This window comes from Canis lupus, chromosome 21 (genome assembly GCF_011100685.1).
Source record: "Canis lupus familiaris isolate Mischka breed German Shepherd chromosome 21, alternate assembly UU_Cfam_GSD_1.0, whole genome shotgun sequence".
Classification (NCBI taxonomy): Eukaryota; Metazoa; Chordata; class Mammalia; order Carnivora; family Canidae; genus Canis; species Canis lupus.
The window spans coordinates 44,686,229-44,711,192 of record NC_049242.1 but is presented as its reverse complement, the minus strand read 5'-3'; the positions used below and the strand labels follow the sequence as shown (position 1 = coordinate 44,711,192).

Sequence of the window (24,964 nt, the reverse complement as noted above, 5' to 3'; positions counted from 1 at the left end):
TTCCCTATGAGCCTAGCCTAGCACTAAATAATACAGTGAATTTTTTTAAGAAACTGTAAAACAAATGTTTTAAAGAACACACGCTAAAGTTTTTTTTTTTAATAGGAGAAATGTGTTTTTTTTTTAAAAAAGGGAGAAATGTGTTTAATAAAAAAGCACATCCTTTGAAATCAGATATACTGGGGTTGATACTCCAGCTTTTCCTATTATCAGCTAGTGATCTTTGGGGAAATAACTGCTATTTTGCCTTCAGTTCTCTCATCAATAAAACGAGTGTTAAGAATGTCTGCCTTACAGAGTATTTATGAAGAAGAAAGATGACGTATGTAAAAAGTTTAGTGATAAAGTATATTTAGTCTTGTAAATGAATCTGTCTAATTTCATCTGTCTCCTGAAATGAGGAACTAAGGCAATTACAAAAACAATTTACAACTCATATCCTCTCTCTTCCCACCCCAATACAAATGTACTCTTTAGGGAGAGGTAGAAATGTTATCCCTGAATGATCTACTTCACATTGATTGAAAAGCTTTCTGATGCTCACTCACCCCTCTCCACTGTGCCTGGTTAGAGTAGCTCTTCTATGTTTCCATTCAGTTGAGCTGGCTTTGTTTTTCCCCATTTTGATCTAAAAGCTAGATTTCTAAATTCTTTTTAACTACAGAGAAGGAGAAGGCTGTCTTTTACTCCATCATATAAATTAAGTAATCATGTCACTGCTTGACTTCAGTAGAACTAAGAAGAGCATCAATGCTGCTTTTTAGGTTCGTTTTTACAATCTTAATTGTCTTTTGAAATTTCGCTGTGGATTTCCTCAGGTACATTTTCAATGTTTCTCAATAGGCCGAATGCTAAATTTAATGGCAGACAAATAATAATGTAGTTTATTTGAGAGTGTTTTCATGAATGCTGATTTTGAATAGAAATTTAAGACTCTATTCAATATAAGTAACCAATTGCACATTTGTAAAATTAAGCTGACTTCTGGTTTATATTCTGGGTTTTGTGTTGTTGTTTGTTTTATAATTCATGTCAGTTAAGAAGCTCACTTATGGTCTGATCCACCACTTATTCCAAGTAAAGTTGAATAATGTATAGGTAAATAGAGAAATATTATACTCTACATTAAAAAAAAATTTTCTAGAAACAAATATCCCCAAGTAAATATCTGCCTATTTTAATATATATATTATATATATATATACTTTCTAAATTTCTATATATATATATTACTTTCTAAATTATAAATCTGAGTTCTCTAAAATATAAGGCAGTGTTTATATCAGCATGTATAACATCAGGCAATATATTCATATCAGCACCACATATAAAAATAAACCATCAATGAAAATTCTAGCTGAATTACACAAAATTTTTTCAGCAATAAAATAAACTAAACCATTTCTTTCACTGAATAATCAAGCCATGTAGTTATTAATTAAATAAATTTTGCCAAACTTGAAGTCCCCCAGAGTAAGTTGCATCTCTACTAGCAATGATATTTCTTTTCGCCTAATGTCCTTCTCCTTATAATTGGCAGCTAGAGTTCCACCTGAAAAACCCACATGTATAAATATAAGTCAGAGATGAGTGTCAGTAATTGCACCAAGGGAAAAAAAAAGGCAAAGAAAAAAAAACATGCAAACTAAATGTGAAAAATCTTAACATTTCAAATGCCTTAGGAAGAGGATGAGAAACTGATGGGTGTTCTCCATTTCTCAGGGAACATCATAATCTCTGTGAAATAGAATAAGGGTCATTTGCTTATTAAGATTGCTTTTCAAAATGATAAACCACTTGAAAGCTACTTAAAATTGTTGTTTTCCTCATGATTTCTCCTGCAGCAAATGAAATACTAAAATGAATTCAATTTGCTTATTTTCAAGTTAAAACCTAATTTCAACTTGTTTTTCCTCTACTTGTTACTCTCTCTCTCTCTCTCTCCCTCTCTCTGTTTTTGTCTTCCAGTGTGAAATTACTATATTCTCTTACATAGAGTGACTTCAAGAACAGGGGTGTGTGTATGTGTGTGTAGGTGTGGTAGGAGGCTCTATATTACTAAACAGATTCCCAAAAGGGAGAAGCATATAGTGTCCCTGCTACAGAAATGTTTGGAAAAGCAGATGTAATTGCTGAAAACCTGCATCACACCCTGACTGATGATTAACATTTGGTGTGTCCAGGGTGAGTTAGCTGTGAAATTCTCAGTCATATTATTTCTCTATGACCCAGAACCACGAACACCCTCAGCTACCAAGCCCACCCCAAAAGGCTTTGCCTGCTAGAGGTGACAGGCACACTGGTGACCTGTCACTTCTGCAGATGATATTCATTTTCCCCAAATCAATCAAACCATTTCCATTTGGACGATGACTTGTCACTTAACAGGGAACTAGTGTTCCTCACCCCAGGTGTGGCACTAATCCTGTCCTAGAGGGTCTGTAGGAATAGACTGATGCAGGCTGTTTAATCTATTTAATCTAATCAAATCAGGGCTCAGGCGCCTCCCTTTGTCACATCTGATGCCCCATTCCCATATTTTAAAAGGAATACACAGGCACAAGCCAGCCCTCTGGGTCCCTTGGTACATCATTAAGTTGTAAAAATGACTTCATCACTCATGACAGAGAAATTAGACAGCCCCAACAGTGGCATATGGCAGCGGGAGAATCATTGTACCAGCTGCCCACCTGACTCTCTCCTCCCTCAGAATCACGTCCCCCCCTCCCCAGGCTGCCTCTGCACTGCAGTAGTTGGATGTGGCGGCCGCAGGGGAAGCCAGAGCTAGTAAAGGGTGAGAGGAGAGGAGGATGGAAGGAAAGAGAAGCTCCTGTCAGCAAACCACGTGCAAGCCCTTGGGGACCCCTCCCCCTCTCAATCCATTTATTCATCTTGTGGAAAGGGTATTTTCTTTTGTTGGAAAAAAGGAAGGTCTCTTCCGCACAGTCCCAGACACCTAAGACATAGAACCCACAATGAGGAGGCGGTGAGATATCCGATAGGCTGCCAGATGAGTGAAACAGTCACCTCTGGCCCTACAGGACTGGATGGTGAGAAACCATTTCCACCGCAGCAGGACGGTGGTCTCTTGCCGCAGCTTTCTGTTCCCAGTCTGAATTATTTTCTCAGACAAAAGGAATTTGCAAATGTTTCTCACTGGAAGGGTTAAGGAACCTCTGCTTGCGATAGATGCTGCAATGGATAAGTAAATGAGCGATAGATAATAGATGATAGATAGATAGATAGATAGATAGATAGATAGAGATAATGTTTGCATTTGTGTTTAGTAATGTCACTTAAGAATTCATTTCCAAAGCTTATTCCAATAAATAAAGCGCATCTTCATTGTTTTATTTCTGTGAAGGGAAGAGAATAACACCAGGAAAAATGTTCCTTTCTGGGCTTAAAGTATGAAGATGTTATGTTTAAAATATCTTCATCCCTCTCTTTCTGAAAAATCCCTCTGACAGGAGAATTTTTCAGAATCAGGAAGGCCAGAGTATACTCTTACCTAAAGTATACTCCATTTCATTTTTATAAATGCAAAGTCACATTACTTGTTTTAAAATCCATGCATTTGAATTCATTGCTTTTTTTTTTTTTAAGTCTAAACTACTCTCTCTCTCTTTCTCTCTCTCTCTCTCATGATGGTGGTATGAATTGAGTTGTATCTATCAAAATCCCAAGGAAGAATTTCTTCTTTTTTGCAGATAAAAGGTCTAAACTACCCCAACTACCTACCCACCCACACCCCTGCCCAGTGATACTCAAATCTCTGAAATCTTGCAGGAGACCACGTTAGTAGGTTGGGAGAAAAAGTTCTAAATGCCACATTTTCTCCTGTAGAAAAATCACACTATATGTTTAAGTCATTATCATGTTTGGGTTTTTGTGTCTTGTAGAGAAGGGAACAGAATCATTCCTGAAGCCACACCATTTGGGAGTCCCTGCCTACACACACACAAAAAATACAGTATGTTTCTCCTGCCACCAAAACCAAAGGATCCCTTGGGCCAGCTAAAGGCTTCTCTTTCTAATTCTTGGATTTTTGTCCTGGATTTGGGGCATGATGGATTGTAGGCACTCATTGAGAGAGCAGATGGTTCAGCTCGCTGCTGAAAGTGAACTTCGCCGTGAAGCACGTAGTTTCAGGCAGAGATATTAAATTTCAGTGTAGAGATAACCTGAGGTCATGCATTACTGGATATCTGAGTTTTGGTGCCAATCTCTTTGTGATCTTGGGCAAGTCACCACCTCCCTGACTCTCTAGTTCCTTTCCTGGTCCCTAAGGGAGAAGATTGGATTAGATGAACCTTATCTTTCTCTAATAGGGATTTTTTTTTTCCTGTTAGCTGAAGTTCACCACGTGCTACAGACACATAGGATCCTCAATCTCTTATGCAAATAAAGAACTATTTCTTTTTGTTTTACTTTAGCAAAAATCAAGTTAGAAACCCAAGAAATACCCGAAAAGACAAAATGCGGTACCAGCAATTAAACACTTTTTAAATTAACGAGAGGAGTAGAGGGAAATAAACTATGACTTTCAACAGAGAAGTCTAATCTCAAACTTAAAATGGATTTCTCTAAGTGTTTTTCTGGTGCCTGACTAGAATTCAAAGACTGAAAGCACTGAATCACTAGCACTCTCTTTACCCTTGGCTAAAAAGCTTTGCTAAGACAGTCCTTCAAATGAGACTTAAGGCATTTGTTATTATTTTGAACAATAATGTGTAAATAATGTGTATGGGAAAATAATGTTCAAGCTAGAAATCCAACGGGTGAAAGATTTGCATTTTTATCACAGTAGAAATAATCCTTTTGTATTACTAATACCAAAGACCAACTTAAACATAAGGAATATTGAATGGCCTCAAGACTTTATTCATTCTTTCATTTTTTTCTGAATTTAGGACCTTATTAATAATAAATGATAACAGCCAATAACTAATGAGGGCCAGGCACTTGTAAGAACTTCACATGTATTCTCTTATTTAGCTGCCATGATACTCATATCAAGTAGGTAGTTTGATTAGTCCCCTCTTCCAGAAACATAAATTGAAGTTCAGAGGAGTTAAATAATGTTTTATAGCATTCAGTGATTAAGTACTACATTCAAGAGTCTGAATCCACATGGTTGGTCTTTAGAACCTGTCTCTTAAACACTCTGCTCTAGGCTCTTTTTAAAAAGCCCAAATGCTTTGTTGGGGGTGTTCATTTTATTTATTCAACAAATACCTGTCTTGGGCCAGGCTGTCTATGATGCTAGGGTACAACCATGAAAACAGCGTGGATACAACCACCTGCTCTCAAGGAGCTTACACTTAATTGGACAAAACAAAAATAATTAAATAAATTAATAAATAATTAAAATTCTGATGTGACAGCTGGCAAGAAGTGCCTGTAAAAAAACTAAATCAGCATTGGCAGATCAAGGAAGCATGAGCAGAATGGGGAAAATTTTTAAATAGGGTTTATATAATATTGCCACCTAGACAGAAGGAAGAATAGTCTTGTGAAGACAATATAGTCCATTAAAAACATAAGGTTGACCAAATATCCTTTGGTAAATCTGACCATCTTTCATTAGGCCTTTTGCAAAAATTCTGTTGTTTCTCCTGTTAAGTACTTGCCTAGGTCCCTCATCAGTCTAAATGCAAGGTAAAAATAACCCTTAGCTATTTCACATGTGTAATTATCTTGATTACTATTATAAGCCTATTGTCCGGTCCTGTTTAAAGACAACATTGATCTGCCCCAACACATTGTTATCACTGGAGTAAATCTGTTCTCATCTAAAAACACTGCAGATTTTGTCAGGAATCTTCCTTGACTCCTCACCCCAAAGCCCTCCAGGGAGGTAACTAAATTCTCCTGCTCACAATATGCAATAGCCCTTTAAGAAAAGACAAAGGAAAAAATGATGCAAAGGTCCTCCTCTGGGACTGAGATTCCTCTCCCCGTGACTCCCCATTTTTTCCCCCTCAATGAGGAGGAAAACAAGAATACTTAAAGTCCGACCAGAAAAGGGACCAAGGATCTGTATTCTGACCAAGGGTTCAGCTGCTTTTGCTGAAAGCATAAAATAGAGAAGCCACATCATTGCCAATGGTTTTTCATTGAGACATGAGCCAGGAGGTGTATCCAGGAGCCCTTCTCTCTAGAGGAGCAGTCTCCACACACCTCAGTTCCTCTACTCCGCTTCCTCCCATACCTGTGATGGCAAACACTTTCCAAAGTGAGCTTTTTTTTACACCTAGAGGGAAAGGAATCTGTCCCCAGTACCCCACCCAAGGGAAATATTGTTCTATGATTAGATGATCTACAGGGAGAAGTTTATTTGAATGGGCGCACAATATTTGCAGGTGGAAAACTGGTCTTGTATGTTGCTTTTAGTTTTTTTGAAAAACGATCGTAATGGGAAATGTATAACTTTCAGACCAATTCTAAAAATCTCTCAGATTTTATGTTAATAAAAAACAAGTTCTAAGATAAAATTCTAGATAGCATACATAGGGCTGTTTGGATATTTACCAACATGTTAACAATAAGGTCTCTGTATAATCTATGATTTTTATTATATTTGATTTTTATATATTTTTCTTAGAATATGATACTTTCATCATGAGAAAAGGGACTATTATATATTTCTCAAACCTGTCTTCACAGGAGGCTTCAACTGTATTTGTAATGTTTTGTTATATTCTTTTAAATGAGGCAAATATATCAACGCGCTAAGATCTGATAAGGAAGTTAGTCTATATTTTCTATACGTTGTCATATTTTATAATAAATTGTAGTTTTCTCAGTCTTAGAGAACACAAGACATTGAAAACATTAAGTTTCCCTCTCTTGAATATCTGTATAAAGGTAAGGTGAATTCAGATCCAAATATGACTTCTAAAGTTCACACTTTTCTCCTTTAAGGAAAATCTACCAAATATATCAGAACCTGAGTTAGCATCAGTCTTTATTAAACATAATACAAATGATAGAGAGGAGCTTGCTTTTTTTTTTTTTTTTTTTTTTTTTTAAGCCAGGAAAACCTGTTTACTGACCTCCTAGTGTTACAAAGTGGGAAAAGCTGGGGCATCCCTGGTGTTTTTTCCTGGCAGGAAAATGTTAGCATTTTAACAATTGGCAAGCTGAGGGTTTTGACTGGGAAAAAAAAAAAAAAAAACACCTTAAAGGCACAGCCATTATCCTTTCATTTCACATTACATAGTTTCCTATATCATTTTTTCTCTGTGTGTGTGAATTGTTGCTTGTTTTCCCCTGAAGCCTGAAGTGAAAATAGTTCGTATACATATATTTGGACTATCTTTCTGTGAAGTTTGTTTTGTTTTAGAAAAGAATTTGGAGAGAAAAAACCCAATTCAAGACCTTATGCCTTGGGGATATGACAGCCAAAAGTGTAGCATGTTCATTACCAGGACTATTTAAGGAAATATTTCCCTTTATTTGAGTTATCCCATCCATAGAATTGGCTTCTCTAAAGAGTTTAATGATTTTCATTTTAAGCTAACTCCTTTTTTAAAAGAATAGTTTGTCTCCTGTTGGCTCTGAGTACAAACCATCATGATGTCAGGGGAAAGATGATATTCAAAAGGCACCGTTCCTAATCTTTCACTCTCTTCTTTTGTCATTTTGAAGGACTGTCTAAAAATCCTGGCCCAAGGATTCTGAAGCCTAAAATAAACTTGCAAGAATTCTTCCTTGGGCTTTGGACAGGAGAGGGCGGAAACATCTTGAGCAGGAAGTCACCGCTGGTGAAAGGGATCCTAGATGACAAAAGCCACTGAAAGAGGCCTTCTCGGAGATTTTACTGAGAAATGAGGAGGGACCAGTTTACAAAAGCAAAGAGGAGAGAGGTGCCCAGGTCAAGATCCCTTCCCCGGAATATCCGGCTTTGGAGGGGGCGAGAGAGGTGAAGTCACAGGTACAAAGTCCAAAGAAAGACCCTAAGTCTTCTGCGGGGGGAGGGGGGGGGGAGGGGGGTGTCTCTATGAAGCAACACTTGAAGAGGGGAGTGCGGGCGTTCTTTCTCAGTTTTATCCTTCAGACTTAAGGAAGATTAATTTAGTTTTATTTATCTTCATATCTACAGAGTGAAGCAAATACAGCTGCCCCTCCTCCTGCAGTGGCCAGGTGTGCTCCTAGAGCTCCGCACCCCCTGCGTCCTCACGCCCCCTACTCCGGGGTGTCTCCGCAGGTGACCCCGGTGGCTTTCCGGGAGCTTTGCTGGGACCTGGGCTGCGGGGCTGGAAGCCTCAGGGCGTCGCGGGGTCGGACCCCACCTCCGCCCCACCTACTGGCTCAGCAGCAGGTGGACTCGCCCCGCCCGCGCCCCCGAGATCCCGCTGCCCCCCTGGAAGCGCGTCCTCGAGACCCCGAGCACCGAGCACCTTGCAGGCGGCTCCAGGGCCCGCGTCGGAGGAGCCGGGGCCCGAGGGATGCTCTGGCCAGAGCCGCAGGTGTCACCGCCCCCCAGCCGCGCACCCCCGCGCCCCTGTGCGCCCAGCCCCGCGGCCCGTCTGGCCCCTCCCCGCGCCCTGGGGGCCGGGTTCTGTGAGGAGGCACCTGCCAGGGCGGGCGCCGCGGGGACTCCCTGCCCGCCCCTCCCGGGGCGCCAGCCCGAGCGCCCTTACCTGTTGGCCGCCAGCCGAGACGCGATGTAGCCGCCCGGGATCTGGGTGATGATGTAGCCCCAAAAGAAGGACCCGTGGATCATCCCCACGGTTTCCGGGTCCCAGTTGAATTTGGCTTTCTGGGGGGGAGGGGAGGGGAGGGAAAGAGCATCGTCAGTGCTCGGGCCGCACACCCCAGGCGGGGCCCCTGGCGCCCCGGGGTGCCCCCCGCGCTCCCCAGGTGGGGGTGGCCGACTTTTCGTTTTCTAACAGAATTGAACGTAGACCTTCTTGTAGAGGGAGACACGCGGCTTTGAACTGCTTGTTGGAAACATCTGGCAGTTAAGGAGGGAGCTGGGCCCTGGCCTTGCCCTCCCCCAGCTCCCCCCTCCCCATCAGGCGGGTGCGATCACCCCGAGGCAGGAGCCTCCCCTCTGAGCTCCAGGTGTGGAGGTTAGGGCCCTCCGGGGAGGCAGTCGCCTGCGGGCTGCGGGCTGCGGGCTGCGGGCTGCGGGCGGGGACCCCTGAGCCGGGTCCCTTTAGCTAAGGCCCGCCAGCACTAAGGCAGCAGCTGAGGTCGTTTCCAGAATGAAATCCAAGCAGGGCGATGCTGAGGAAAGGGACGTGGGGCCCTTGGGACGGAAGGTGAGGACGTCGGAGGAGCCAGAGCAAAAAGCATCGTCCCTGCAGATTGGGGACGCGCGCAGGCCGCAGAGACCCGGGTCGCCCGGGGACCTGGCGGAGGGTGGGGGCGGCCAGTGGGGACGGGAAGGTCCGGGGGGGCCCTACGGTGTCCGAAGCCCAAGACCTGACACCCCCGCCCCCCCCCCCCCCCCCCCCGCGCCAGCCCGCGCCGCCAGGAGAGAACCTTCGCTGCCGGCGCCCCAAAGGCCCAGGAGCGCTGAGCTCGCCTGGGCAGCTGAGGAGCGCGTTGCTCCCTTTGATTCCTATTTTGAAACCAAATGCACTTTGCGGGGGGGGGGGGGTGTCTCCTCGGTCCCGGTCGTCCCCGAACCACCCCCCTCCCCCCTGCACCCTGGCTCTGCCCTGCTGCAGCTCGCCCGGGCCCGAGCGGGGAGCGAGCCCCACAGGTGTCGGTGGTTCTGAGGCCTGAGTCTCCTGTCCCCAGGGCCCCTCCGCACAGCCATCAGGAGGGGGCGGGCCTGGGACCCCGGTGGCCCGCTCCTCAAAGCCCTTAGGCTCCCCGTTGGTTTGATTTTGGATTTGTTTCGTTTTTTTTTTTTTTTTTTTACTGGGAATGTTTGGCCGGAATTGGAGGACACCAGAGGGACCCCATCATCACTGACACGCAGCCCTCCTCCTGCGAGTGACCGGAAAAGATTCCGATTGACATTCAGCAGACATTAATTAGGCGACTTCTCGTATGAAGTCATTCTTCAGAAAGGAAAAAAAAAAAAAATATATATATATATATATATAGGGAGCTCGATGCTGTTTTGCACCTGGCAGGTGCGCAGAGGAAGGCCCGGGGAGCAGAAGCGCAGAGGGAGCGACTCGGCCCCCAGGTGGGTCCCTGTCCTAGGAGGGCGGCGCCGGCGGGGGCGGTGGGGACGCTGGGGCCCAGGCGGGTGCCGCGGCTGCCCACCTCCTTGATGACCTTGCCCCCGCGGTGGATGGTGCTGTTGTTGACCATGTCCACGATGGCCACGCCCAGGTTGCAGCGGATGCCGAAGGAGATGCAGAAGCCCAGGCCGCTCATGATGGCGATGATGTAGCGGCGCGGCAGGCCGAAGCAGGTGCAGTCGCACAGCGGAGCCTTCTTCTCCGGCACCTCGAGGGGCTTCCCATCCTCCGTCAGCTCGATGGTCTCCCCGGTGTCCTGCTTCTTCTCCAGCACCCTGCGCGGCAGAGCGGGGGGCGGGGGGCAAGGATGCGCGGGTTAGGCACCCCCGACGCCCAGGACCTGGCAGGGTCCTCCTTCGGGGCTTGGGGTGCCAGGGCGCCACCCGGCTTCGGGACCTCCCCGGCTCTCCAGCCTCCTGCCAGGCCCCCTCCTTGCACGTCTTCAACTTTAACACCACCTGGCTGGGTGTCCACCCCCGCCCCCATCGCCTCGGGATCCGTCCCGCAGCGCCTGCATTCGCCCACACGGGCCTAACTTTCCCGCGGGGTCTGTAGCTTGTGGGGAAACCGGGAGCGGCGCCAGGTGGGCCCCGGGGTGGACGCCCCCCGCCCGCAGCGCCTCGCCCCCCAGCGAAGGCGGCTGGACCCCGGGACCCTCAGTGCCTGTGCCCCGCAGGCTGCAGCTGTCCGGGTTAGGGACGCGCGCCCCGCCCCGCCCCGCCCCGCAGCTGGGCGCCGACCCCGAGGGACCCTGCGCCTCGCTCCAGGCCCGGGTGCCGCCCGACGTCCGCCCTCCCGTCACCTGCCTTACTTCCCTCTCCCTGTTCCTCGAGTTTGAAACAAAGGCCTCCGCAGCATATGGCCGACACCTAAGCTTCCCGCTGCCAGAACATGAATAATTAATTATTCACAATCTTGCGTCATTACTATCCCGGTTACAAACAGCGAAAAATGTCAGATTTCCAAAGGCGTCAAATGCGACTCCCAGACCCACAAACGTGCCCCCCAAAATCGACTCTGGTAAGGTGTTCCACCAAAAGTAGAGCTCACGTTTATGCTTTGTTTTGTGGTTGTTGGTTGTTTTTTTTTTTTTAATTTGCATAGTGTTTCACAAGATTTCTGCCGTCTAATTCAGTTCCTTTTAGGGTTTCGTCCTTGAGGGAAGGGGGAGGGGAGGAGGAGAAAGCGGGGTGATGGAATGGTTTGCCTAAAAGCTGAGGGTGCTGCTCTAGTTCACAACATAGCCGTGAAATGTCTACTAAAAAAGAAGAAGAGAATCAATGTGAAGAGGACAATCATCGTGGACTCTTGAGACGGATACTTCCGATATTTAAACAAAGAACCTCCCCGTTTACAATTTGCAGAGGTTTTTCAATCCACCGTGTAGTTTATTTTCCTGTGCGCCCCTTTCAATGATATATTCACACACAATCGTTTCCAAACACATGAGTAAAGCTAATGAAATTTTAAGATCGAATCCAAGAATGCACAGGTCGGGAGCTGACTGCCAAGCAATTTGAGGCTACCAGAAAAACAATGTCAGACTTCCAAATCCTACAAAATATCACCTGGAGGATAGGTCATGGAGGTTTTTGCAACCATGTTAATTCTTATTTTTTAAGTTCAACCTCAATGTCAGAACACATGGCAAATTCTTTATTCTGGGAGAAAAAAATAATGTGATTTTTTTTTTTACATTGGCTTATAGCTGATATATGCAAAGTTAGACTAGACACCTGAACTCCCCACCTGATGGCAATTGAGCTGGGAAAGAACAGCTCTTTCCAGGGCAGCTGCGGGACTGCAGGGCCCTTGCGGTATCTACTGCCGCATAGGTGCATGATGGTGCCTCCATGAAGCCCACCAGATCCAAAGAGATTTGGAAAATCGGGAAGTGCATTGCTCATTTTCTTTACATTTTCTATACACTTCTAAAGCCTTCAATATCCCAAATGTGAAAATTAGCGCTCTCTTGGAATCGTTTTATCCTTCTGTCCCTGCCCTCTCTTCTTAATTTTGCTCATATTATTAAGAAAAGTGTACTCATGTAGTATTCTTCAGGTGATTTAAAGTTGTAGAATTTTCAGCATAATTACTACATTGACTACAGGAAGGTTGAGAAAATGAAATCATTTCTAGTACTTTCAAAGTCATTTTGCTGGTTATTATTATGGCTTTTCTTATAAACACTGTGACAGGCAAGAAATAGACTTCTGGGAGAAGTCAAAGAATTAAAATACATGTACATTGTTTTAGGTTCTGAGAGAGGAACCGCTTTAGCTATTAATTATTGATATATTTTGATTCTTCTTCCTTCAGCACAGAAGGAAGATTCCACTGGGAGATTCTGTACTTGAGTGGCTTTGAAGCTGAGATCTAAATTTCCTTCTGCCATTACTCTTTGGAATTTCTTGGTTAATTTTTTGAAGGTTCTATTTTTTTTAAAAAAATTCATTTGTCTGCATCAAAGGAATTTAATTTGTTGTCACTATAAACACCAAAACAAAGATTCTTTGAACAGGTGCTGATCATTTCTCGATTGTAAAGAGGATAAATCCTGGGTAAGAAAGGATGAGAACCTGCAGGTACCAAAACAAAAACCCCACACACACATACACACAAAGCAGACAGGTTCATTTAGTGCAACATTCCCGAATTAATAAGCAGGTTTCCAGAGCAGCCCCGCTTGAGCAATGAGCAACAACAACAACAACAACAACAACAAAGACTTTCCGATCATATTACAATCTCTCAAAGCAACCAGGGTTTACGGAAATAGCCCTGCAGATTTTTTTCATGCTGAGCCCCAGGCAAACATGGGTTTGCTTTCTCTTACCTGTAGATCTGGCCAAGGGATTTTCCAGCAAAATTCTTTAGCCCCTCTTTTCCTGGGGTCAAAATCCTTTGTTTTACCGACTCCATTCTTGAAAAGACTGGTGTTGGCTCTCGCCAGATTTAAATAGTGATCGCTACGAAAGGCGAGAGTTGCGCATATTGTCTTAATCGCTTTAGGTAGTTGTGGGCTTTTTCTCCTCGGCAGAACGGTACTGGTGTGCCTCCAGCAAGAGTGTGAGTGAGAGAGGGGAGGGAGTGAGAAAGAGAATACAACAGAATAGCTGCATGCAACCCACGGGTTTCCTAATAGGAGAGTTGGTAGACACAATCAGAAAGTCTCATTGGAAGGGGAGGATCCGGTGGCAAAGGGCGCACCAGTGCCTTGGTATTTGGGCGGGTGCAGAGGAGTCCTTGTCCTGGAAGTCAGTCCACTGAAAAACAACGCAAATTCCCGGTTTTTGAAAACCTGATTGCTGTCAAATCTTCTGGCTTTTAAACGGAGGAGCAGACATGTCACAGAATCTTTGTGTAAAAGCAGAATCAGAAGAATAGTATTTTCTTTTCTTTTTTTTTAATGGTGTCTTTGCTGTAGGGAGCAGAGCGCTTCCAAAACTCCTGGGAGCATCTGAGGTCTCAGGTGAGCAATGCTGCTGTTAGTTTTTCCTTCTTGCCCGGTGATCTCCTCCCATCACGCCGGCGCAACTCTGCTCTGCGGTTGTGTCGAATTAAGATGGAGAAAGCTTGCTGCTCTTTGAGGACGTGAGTAAATAGCGGATACACAGTTCTGGGGCGGGCAGCGGCAGGGATGCTCTCCCGAGCGCGGCGGGCAGCGCGGGCCAGCGCGTCGCGGCCGCACTGTTCAGCACCACGGACAGAGTAAGTTTCCCGGAGACGCAAAGCTGCTGCTGGCTGGCCAGGTGGCCAACTTTCTAGGGGAGCTGGGTGGATCGCCCTGACCAAGGACCCCTGTGGGCATCTCCAGGAATGGATGCTATGGAAACCAAGCCTGTCATCATCGCCAGAGTTTGCAGAGAGGCTGGGTGCATTTGGCTCTTCAAGGGAGGAAGGCTTGATTAAAAATTGACAAGTTACTCCTCAGTCTCCTACATTCTGCTCAGCGCGCTACCGCCAGCCCTGACAGTGTGTGTGATTCGGGGAAGGAAGCTTACAACATATTGCATTTGTGTTTCTGGAATTCTGGGGCACTTGGGCTCCCTTGGATAGAAAACATATGTACACAGAATGCATAATTATATTGTTCATGTATCGTGTCTTAATTTCTGATAAGAAGGAAGGAAGGGGAAGAAAGAGAGGCGGAAGGCAGGAAGGGAGGGGAGAGAAAGAGAAAGAAAAGAGGAGCTGCAACCTCAGTGCCCTTGGTTAAATAAAATACAGGCGGTATTTATAAAATCCTAATATAAATTCCTTAAGATTTTATGATTCTTTGCTTAACTGAGTTACAGCATACTCTGATAATATCAATATACTGGCAAAATTTGTGGCTGTATCTTGTCCTTGTTAACAAATGACCACTAATGATATTTTCAAGATTCATTTGAAGTTGCTTATATTCCTTTAAAATGTGATATTTTTCTTTGTACCATCTTCCCCTAAAGTAGAATTACAGATAGACATTCATGTAAGACTTTCGTTGTCACATACATAGGTATAGCATCAATGAATCTACTTCATTAAGCAAAGCAAGAAAGCCATGCTAGCTCTATATTAATTATTAATGTCTTTAACATGAATCACAGACCTTTTAGATGCCATTCAGCCAAGTGATTACAAAACCGATTGCCCTTGAGCCACATTGTCAAGGTCAAAATCCTTGGATTTTATTTAAGCCAACAGGGGGAGTAGATTTTTCTTAGGGATTCTGAGACCAAATCTCAAAAGTATGGATCTAAATACAGAATCATGGAAGAATGTTCCCTGATTAGGTCAAACAATACAATGGATATGTATGCACTGAATAGATAGCCAAAAAAAGATAATCAAAAGTAGCTAAAACCATCTGCTGTTATTAAATTTGATAGTTGTTACATAACACATCAGTATGAATTATAATAAAGAAAAGAATACCAGAGGCATCTTAGTCTCATTTTAATAAACGTGTATTAAAATATACACCCCTATTGAACAGTGAACCAGGTTTTTCTAAAACTCTGGAATGCTTTAAAATAATATCCCCAAAGATGATCAAGTAGAAAAAGGAAACACACACACACACACACACACACACACACGTAACTCCTTTCAAATAAAAGGTTCGAGTTAATCAGAACTTTACTCATCTAGGGTGCTTTTCAAAATATTTATATTTTTCAATTCTTTAGTGTCCAAATTCATTAGATCAAGTTCATTTAAGGAGATCTATGATTTTTAAATTCTGGGAAATTATGCCAAAAATAGAAATTAGATAAATATCTGTGATGCTAAGAGAGTGATATAAAACTGATTCTTCTCAGCACTCCTGCTTACATTTCACCTCAAATAATTGAAGATCTAAACCACCAATAAACCTAATTGCTAACTCTGCACTGTAGATTATCTGAGAGTGTACCAAGCAATACAAATCCAACATGAAAACATTGTTTCTATAGTAAAATAGTTGTATTCACCTTTATTGAAATTCATGTCATCTGGCTCCTCCATTCTCTTGATAACAGGGCAAGGGCTTGAATCAGAATTATTGCTAATATTGATTAACTCATTCTAAAATTACTCACTTAGTGCCAAGAATTGCACTAGCTTCTGGGAATATTCCCTGAAAGATCTCAGAAGCTATGGGAAATAGACACATAAATACAATTACAAACAATTAAGGATGCAATTGGACAAGTAAATAACCCAGCCTGGGAGTAAAAGAATACAGAAAAGATCCCAGGAAATGCTGTTTCCTTGTCTGTCTTCATACTTGAATAGAAACTTAGCTCTATGGAGGTGCTGACAGCCCAGTGGAATTGGGTGAGGAGGGGCAGTGATACTGGGAGAGCATCCCAACCAGAGGGGACATCTTGAGCAAAGTCGTAAACAAAGGAAAATATCGTATGTGGAAAATTACAAAAATTGTTACTAGGCCACCTGAGACCAAAAAATGCCACTTAGGCTTTTCTTAAATTAATAGCTCCCAATATAAGACACATATATTCAGGCACTATTTGCACATCCAACAGATTTTGATCTGATCCTCCAATCCAGGCACTGAAAAATGTACTTTTGTCACCTTAAGATCACCAGACTTATCTTTATGCAAAGAAATATCAGTTGTTATACATATAGTATTAATTTAGTGATATGAAAAAGGCTTTTCTTTCTCTGGACACCTCCTTTACCCTCTTACTCCCACCCATACTTGCTTACCTCCCTTAGGCCTTACACCCTCTTCAATCCAATTTTAACAGTGCCTTAAATTGAATTATTAGACAAGTCTTCCTATAGAAGAAATGTCCCCTCTACCTAAGCAATCTTAAAAATAAAAGGAGGTGGGATCCCTGGGTGGCTCAGCGGTTCAGTGCCTGCCTTTGGCCCAGGTCGTGATCCTGGAGTCCCAGGATCGAGTCCCGCATCAGGCTCCTGGCATGGAGCCTGCTTCTCCCTCTGCCTGTGTCTCTGCCTCTCTCTCTATCTCACTCTCTCTCTCATGAATAAACAAATAACATCTTTATAAATAAATAAATAAAAGGACGTTACAGAAATTCATTCTATGTCTGTAGCACAGTACAAATCATGAATGACTTTCATTTATAGGATCACATTTATTCCTTATAATTATTTTTTCAAACTAAACTAATTTCATGCCATTGTATTGAGGAGAAAAATTAGATTGAATGAATTGCCTGAAACCATGCAAACAGCAATGAAGAAGGAGTATGAGTTAGAGTAGTTGGTCACCATTTAAGATCTTGTGAAAACACAGATTCTGATTCCATAGGTCTATAATGAAGCCTAAGATTCAGCAGTTTTAACAAGTCTTCAGTACCACTTGCTCAGGGATCACACTTCGAGTATTGACAGCATTACAGTATGAAAATTGAAATTGGCTGACCTGGGTTTGGGTCCTGATTCTGCTGCTTATCAACCTTGTAACTTTTAATTGATCATTTAACTTTAATGAACTTCAGTGCTTTACTTGTGTAAATGAAGTGTTATAGTAAGTGATTACTATATTTCCCCTTCTACTTGTAAAATTTTATTACTTTTTCATTAATTTATTCATTGATGTAAAGCCACAATTACTTTGTTTATTCCACCATGAGATTTTTCTATTGTATTTGAGCTAAATGGTTAATAATGAACAGAGGAAAGTACAAATAATATGAGAGAAATGTGCTTCTTTCCAGAAAATTGAATCTTCTTACATATTCAAGGAAGAACTAATTTATTGCTGGCTTTACTATGAGTAGACATTGAGTTTTATATGCAATCATTTAAATAATTGTCTTTGCAGTATTCTTTGAAATTCACAGAAATTATTACCCAATAACAATGTGATAGGTTCGCATTTGTTTATACTGTCCTGTGAGGAAATACTTTTGAGATATCATTTAAATGACTTGCAAATATTGCCCTCTGCTGGAAGGACATACAATTATTTATTTTAGAAGCAATTGTAGTCCCTAATTATGTAATTAAAAGTACAGTTTCCTTCCTTTCTGTTGGTCTCTTGCTCCCTCTGTCCTTCTCTCCCTCTCTCTCTCCCCTTCATTCACTCTCTCTCTCTTTAGTACTTGTTAAATTAATATCTACAACTAAAAATATGAAGTCCATTTTGTGAACAAACACTTCAATTGCCTGACCAAGTACTAAATGTCTTTAGAAGTAAGTTGATTGTCTAAAACTCAGTTAACCAAGGAGTTATTATAAAAACATTTAACTCTATCTAGATTTATAAATGTTATGGTAATCACATGGGGGAAAATGGGTTGAAGTGTCTAATCTCAATAGAATAAATTGTGAAAATTTTATAAATACTTTGAAATAGTGGTGTAGGTTTGATGCTTCCTTCTCCATTACCAAAATATATATATATTTTAAAAGCATCATACTTAATGCTATTCATAAATCTTTACTAGCGCATGTTTATGGCAAATTTATTTCAAAAAGTTCTTCAAGGTGTCTAATTCCGAGGCTATTTTAAATGCAACATTTTCTATTGTTTTTTTTTCAACAAATATCAGCAGATAATTTACACGTGTAGTGGACTAGGCCCCTTTCTGGAATGTAGTAAACCAGTGAACTCAGGACAATATCATAGCTTGTTATAATAGATGTAGGGAGTGTATATTCCTGAAGAAAAAGATGCTTTGAAAAGCCTTTAAAAAAATCACTTTTTATTATTTGACTTGAATTCCTAAATCAACATTCACTCTAATAATCACACATTTCTTTCAGGTTGAGTCTATACAAATAAGCTCTAGGATTCATCTGTGACTTGTTTCTTATCAAAGCTTTTTAAGTGGACAATTTTAGTTCAGCTTTATTTGACTTTACTTGGCAGTGTTAGCCTCAGAGACATTTCCAAGAAATTATGATTATACAATTTCTTGAGTGCCAGAGATAGAAGAAATAACTTCGTTTGTCTTATCCACATCTGTGTACATAACCCAATATGCTGCACTGTTATATTTAGTGGCCTAGAATAAAATATCTTTTGATTTCTCTGTGACCTGATCTGTCTGATTTAAAAACTGGAAACTGTAAGTTTTCAATAAAGCACAATGTAATCTTAATTATATATTTTAACTACCAAAAATGAATGTATATAATCATGTATGCTACTTGTTCTTCTTTTGGTGTGTATCTTACTCTGTATATTTTACCACTAGAAAGATGTATACATTTTATTCCTGCCCCTTCTTTTCTGTACTCAAGGAAAAAAACCTTTTTCACTACAAACCATTATGCCTTAGGAAAATCCAAGTTTAAAGTAAATGGAGAACAAATACTGTAGTTCCAATGCCAGAAAAGTATTTTTAACTTTGAATCCTACAGTATATGTAGACAGTAATGTGACAAATTACAGAAGGACTTTGAATTCTCTTTAAGCTCTCAAAAATTTTTCTTAATGTGAAAGATGTGATTGTAGAAGGGAATGTTGGGAGAAATTAGAGCAGAAAAGAGATGCAACTTGTAAAAAGAATAAAAGAAATACATACTTCAATAGGAAGGAGACGAAGGCAGAGATCACCATGACTTAAGATATTTTATAGATAAACAGATTGACAAGTAATATATAATATTCTCCAAGTCTGATGAAATCTTACTAATTGAAATCTTTCTCTCTTTCTCTCTTCTGGGTCCTATAAGGATCATATTTAACTTTCATCAGCCTAGGTTACTGTTTTCTTTGAATAGCATATGCTTGTCATTCCAGCTTGTGGAATATTATCTTCCTTGAAGGCAAGCATCTAACATTATAGAAATCTCCCACTTGGCTGCAAACAGCTAACTATCTTATGTTTAAATTGTTCACATTTTCTAAGTTACTTAAGCTATTAGAGACAGAAGGTGGGGGAATTTCACTTCTAGAATACTTACACATTTTCCAAAGTAAAGATATGGGTGCATAGTTTTTTTTAATAGGAAAGGATATTATGATACAGAATATTTCACTGCTGCAAGCACACATCACAATTTTGGAGAAGTAAAAACAACAGCAATAAAAATAGCAAATAAAAAAATAAAAAATAAATAAAAATAGCAAATAGATGTAATGAAACACAGAAGCAGCTATAAATCTTTCCTAACTGCTGCCCTCTAGTGTTGAAAATGAAAAGGATGCCTTTGAGTTAAAAAGGCTAAACCTAACGATTTAAATTATTTTAAAATCAGCGGGTAAACATGTCTCAGATCATATTCGTATTATTTGTATGTTTTCTCTTAGCACAAAGAATAAAGGGACACTGATTAATTAGCACTTAAGAATGTGCCACAAACCAAGTGGGATTTATCCCTAGGATGCAAGGTTGGTTCAACATTCATAAAACGATCAACGTGATAGATCATATTAATAAAAGAAAGACAAGAACCATATGATCCTCTCAATAGATGCAGAGAAAGCATTTGACAAAATAGAGCATCCATTCCTTTCAAAACTCTTCAAAGTGTAGGGATAGAGAGAACATTCTTCAATATCATAAAAGTCATCTATAAAAACCCGTGTGAATATAATTCTCAATGGTGAAAAACTGAGAGACTTTTCCCTAAGGTCAGAAACACAACAGGGATGTCCACTCTCACCACTGCTATTCAACATAGTGCTAGAAGTCCTAGCCTCAACAATCAGGCAACAAAAAGAAATAAAAGGGATTCAAATTGGCAAAGAAGAAGTCAAACTCTCCCTCTTCGCAGATGACATGATACTATACATAGAAAACCCAAAAGACTCCACCCCAAGATTGCTAGAACTCATACAGCAATTCGGTGGCGTGGCAGGATACAAAATCAATGCCCAGAAATCAGTGGCATTTCTATACACTAACAATGAGACTGAAGAAAGAGAAATTAAGGAGTCAATTTCATTTACAATTGTACCCCAAACCAAAAGATACCTAGGAATAAACCTAACCAAAGAGGTAAAGGATCTATACCCTAAAAACTATAGAACACTTTTGAAAGAAATTGAGGGAAGACACAAAGAGATGGAAAAACATTCCATGCTCATGGATTGGAAGAATTAATATTGTGAGAATGTCTGTGCTACCCACGGCAATTTACACATTCAGTGCAATCCCTATCAAAATACCAAGGACTTTCTTCATATGGTTGGAACAAATAATCCTAAGATTTGTATGGAATCAGAAAAGACCCCAAATAGCCAGAGGAATATTGAAAAAGAAAACTAGAGCCAGGGGCATCACAATGCCAGATTTGAAGTTGTACTACAAAGCTGTGATCATCAAGACAGTGTGGTACTGGCACAAAAACAGACATAGATCAATGGAACAGAATAGAGAACCCAGAAATGGACCCCCAACTCCATGGTCAACTAATATTCGACAAAGCAGGAAAGACTATCCACTGGAAAAAGTACAGTCTCTTCAATAAATGGTGCTGGGAAAATTGGACAGCCACATGCAGAAGAATGAAGCTGGACCTTTCTCTTACACCAGACACAAAAATAAACTCAAAATGGATGAAAGATCTAAATGTGAGACAAGATTCCATCAAAATCCTAGAGGAGAACACAGGCCACACCCTTATTTTTTTCTTTCTTTCTTTCTTTCTTTCTTTCTTTCTTTCTTTCTTTCTTTCTTTCTTTTTTTATTGGTGTTCAATTTACCAACATACAGAATAACACCCAGTGCCCATCACCCAATCACTCCCACCCCCCGCCCTCCTCCCCTTCCACCACCCCTAGTTCGTTTCCCAGAGTTAGCAGTCTTTACGTTCTGTCTCCCTTTCTGATATTTCCCACACATTTCTTCTCCCTTCCCTTATATTCCCTTTCATTATTATTTATATTCCCCACATGAATGAGAACATATAATGTTTGTCCTTCTCCGACTGACAACACCCTTTTTGAACTCGGCCACAGTAACTTCTTACAAGATAGATCCATGAAGGCAAGGGAAATACAAGCAAAAATGAATTATTGGGACTTCATCAGGATAAAACGCTTCTGCAGCAAAGGATACAGTCAATAAAACTAAAAGACAACTTACAAATGGGAGAAGGTATTTGCAAATGACATATCAGATAAAGGGCTAGTATCCAAGATCTACAGAGAACTTCTCAAACTCAACAGCAAAGAAACAAACAATCCAGTCATGAAATGGGCAAAAGACATGAAGAGAAATCTCACAGAGGAAGACATAGACATGGCCAACAAGCACAAGAGAACATGATCCGCATCACTTGCCATCAGGGAAATACAAATCAAAACACAATGAGATCCCACCTCACACCAGTGAGAATGGGGAAAATTAACAAGGCAGGAAACCACAAATGTTGGAGAGGATGTGGAGAAAGGGGAACCCTCCTGCACTGTTGGTGAGAATGTGAACTGGTTTAGCCACTCTGGAAAACTGTGTGGAGGTTCCTCAAAGAGTTAAAAATAGACCTGCCCTATGACCCAGCAATTGCACTGCTGGGGATTTACCCCAAAGATACAGATGCAGTAAAATGCCGGGACACCTGCACCCCAATGTTCATAGCAGCAATGTCCACAATAGCCACACTGTGGAGGGAGCTTCGGTGTCCATTGATAGATGAATAGATAAAGAAGTTGTGGTCCATGTATACAGTGGGATATTCCTCAGCCATCAGAAAGGACGAATATCCACCATTTGCTTCGACATGGATGGAACTGGAGGGTATTATGCTGAGTGAAGTAAGTCAATCAGAGAACAACAATCATCATATGGTTTCACTCATACACAAAATACAAGAAATACTGAAAGGGATTATAAGGGAAAAGAGGGGGAACTGAGTGGGGAAAATTAGAGAGGAAGACAAACCATGAGAGACTCCTGACTCTGGGAAACCAACATGGGGTTGCTGAAGGGGAGGTGGGTGGGGGGATGGGGTATCATGGAGAGCACATGATGAGATGAGCACTGGGTGGTATACTATATGCTGACAAGTGGAATTTAAATAAATAATTAAAACATTAAAATAAAAATCTTTTAAAAATGAAAAAAAATGTGCCACAACTTAAATAATGTTTTATATCTGACGATAGAATTATGGCAATGGTAAAAACACCTTTATACTGTAGTGAGAACCAAGGTGAGTAGGTCTTATTGTGTAAGAAAAAAAAAAAAAGAGAGGTATGGTCCTTCCCTGACACTGGATATTGAGCGCCATTCCCTTTGCTCATTCATTGTGGAGAAACAGACTCAGAAATCTGATCAAACCACACCTGAAACCTACTCCCCTAAGTCAATTGACTTCCCCAAATTTGAGAAATTGAGTCCCTTTTAATTAATATTTAAGTCAGTTTGAGTTGGGGTTTTCATTCCTGGTAAGAGAGAATCCTGATTTATCACCTTAAAAGCATTTTATGGATGAATAGAAATAAAGGATGAATAGATAGATTTGAGATCTAGAACATAAACCAAAAACACTGGAAAGAGAAGGAATATATAAAAGTAATTATAGAACAAAATATTAGAAAGGAAGAATAGGATAAGACAAAAGAATTTCAAGTGATTCAATTACATTTTTATTCAACATTTCTAAGTTATGATTAACCTATGTCTTTCGCTAGATACGTGGGGAACAGAAAAAATAACACAAAGATCTTGCTTTCAGCTCAGATTTCTCTTAAGAAAGTTAGATTTTTTTCCTTTAAATAATCAGGGTAACATTCTTAGAAGTTTAATCATGCAATAATGTGGTAAACTGTGGAGACAAGCTGGAAGCAAGGTTCTCAGCTCAGAAGACAACTATTGCGGTCATGTATCAGCTGACAAAGTGCTTTAAAAATTCGTCTTCTTTCCTATGTCATGATCCAGTTGTTGCTAAAGATAAGAACAGCTAAAATTAACATTTTCACGAGGCTGTTACTACTTTTAGTTTTCTTTCTGTCCCTGTTTTTCTGTTAATTTCCTCTTTTCCACTTTTGTTTTAGATTCTTTGAGAGTCTTTCCTCAAACACCTCGGGGTCCTCAGCAGTCCACTTGTATTCAAGAGGGAGGCGCTGTGGGGGTGCCTGGGTAGTGCAGTTGGTTAAGAGGCCTGACTCCTGATTCCCCTCAGGGCCTTGTGAGATCTAGCCCCCTGTCAGCCTCCAGGCCCTCCATTTCTCTCTGCTCTGCCCTGGGTCTCTCTTTCACTTTCTCTCTCAGAAGTAAATAAATCTTAAAAAAAAAAAAAAAAAAAGAAGAAGAAAGAAAAGAAAGAAAAGAAAAGAAAGAAAAGAAAAGAAAAGAAAAAAGAAAAGAAAAGAAAAGAAAAGAAAAAAAAGAGGAACACCTGGGTGGCTCAGCGGTTGAGCATCTGCCTTCGGCTCAGGGTGTGATCCTGGGGCCCTGGGATTGAGTCTCACATGGGGCTCCCCGCGGGGAGCCTGCTTCTCCCTCTGCCTGTGTCTCTGCCTTTCTCTGTGTCTCTCATGAATGAATAAATAAAACCTTAAAAAAAAATAAAGTAAGGCACTGTTGGGAGTGGAGTTTACCCACTGAGATTAATCACACAAAAACTCAACCTTTCAGTTGTGAGCCTTGGATAGCAACAACATGTCTTTTATTTTCTTGAGCCCATGAGCTTCTCTACATAGGAACCCTCCAATCTCTTTCCTGAAGATTATGCATATGGCAACTGGGATTCTAGAAGCTGAGTAGAGAAAGGAGCTAGAGAGAGAGTCTTGCTATTCAGTATATAAACTTTCACTTTTCCCCCTGATTTTAGTAAGGCATCTCCTCCCCTCAGACCTCAGCTGTGCCTACCTCCCTTGAGAGCCAGGCCTATATGATTCACCCTGAAGGGATAAATCTCCATATTCTACAAGAGTGAGGTCTGTTGACCTGTCGGAATAGGTTAAGGTAGGTAGAAGTCCTCCTGATACAGAATTGCAGCAAACCATCTTTTTAAGCCCATGATCCTGCTTTCAGATGGACCTGGTCATCTCAACTCCCAAGTTTTTTCCAGGGTTTGCACATGAATCAGATTGTCTCCCATTGGGTTTCCACGGAAAAAGCATTTAAAGTTCATCTCTCCCCACCATGTAGGCCACTTTCCACTTGTCTATCAGCTTCCCATCTCCGAAAATCTTGTTAACATCCTCTAAATATAAGAACCTCCTGTTCCATTCCCTTTATCCTTGGGCATTTATACCTTTAAAAAATGCTTTACTATCATTTTGTCCAGAAAATGGACATAAGAAAGTCTTAGGAGAAAAGTGGACGTAAAAGAAAGTCTTAGGAGAAAAGTGGACGTAAAAGAAAGTCTTAGGAGAAAGTGGACATAAG

General features: G+C 41.3%; 1 protein-coding gene across 1 annotated transcript in view; it reads right to left on the bottom strand.

Moving 5' to 3' along the window:
- Positions 1 to 13,133, bottom strand: part of SLC17A6 (solute carrier family 17 member 6) — a 38,111-nt gene extending 24,978 nt beyond the window's left edge. Inside the window, exons 1-3 of the mRNA NM_001168414.1 lie at positions 13,047 to 13,133; positions 10,234 to 10,488; positions 8,649 to 8,767 (exon numbers count right to left, since the gene is read on the bottom strand). Coding sequence (NP_001161886.1) covers positions 8,649 to 8,767; positions 10,234 to 10,488; positions 13,047 to 13,133 — 461 coding nt within the window. The remainder of the gene's footprint in view (positions 1 to 8,648; positions 8,768 to 10,233; positions 10,489 to 13,046) is intronic.
- Between the last annotated feature and the right edge of the window lie 11,831 nt (positions 13,134 to 24,964).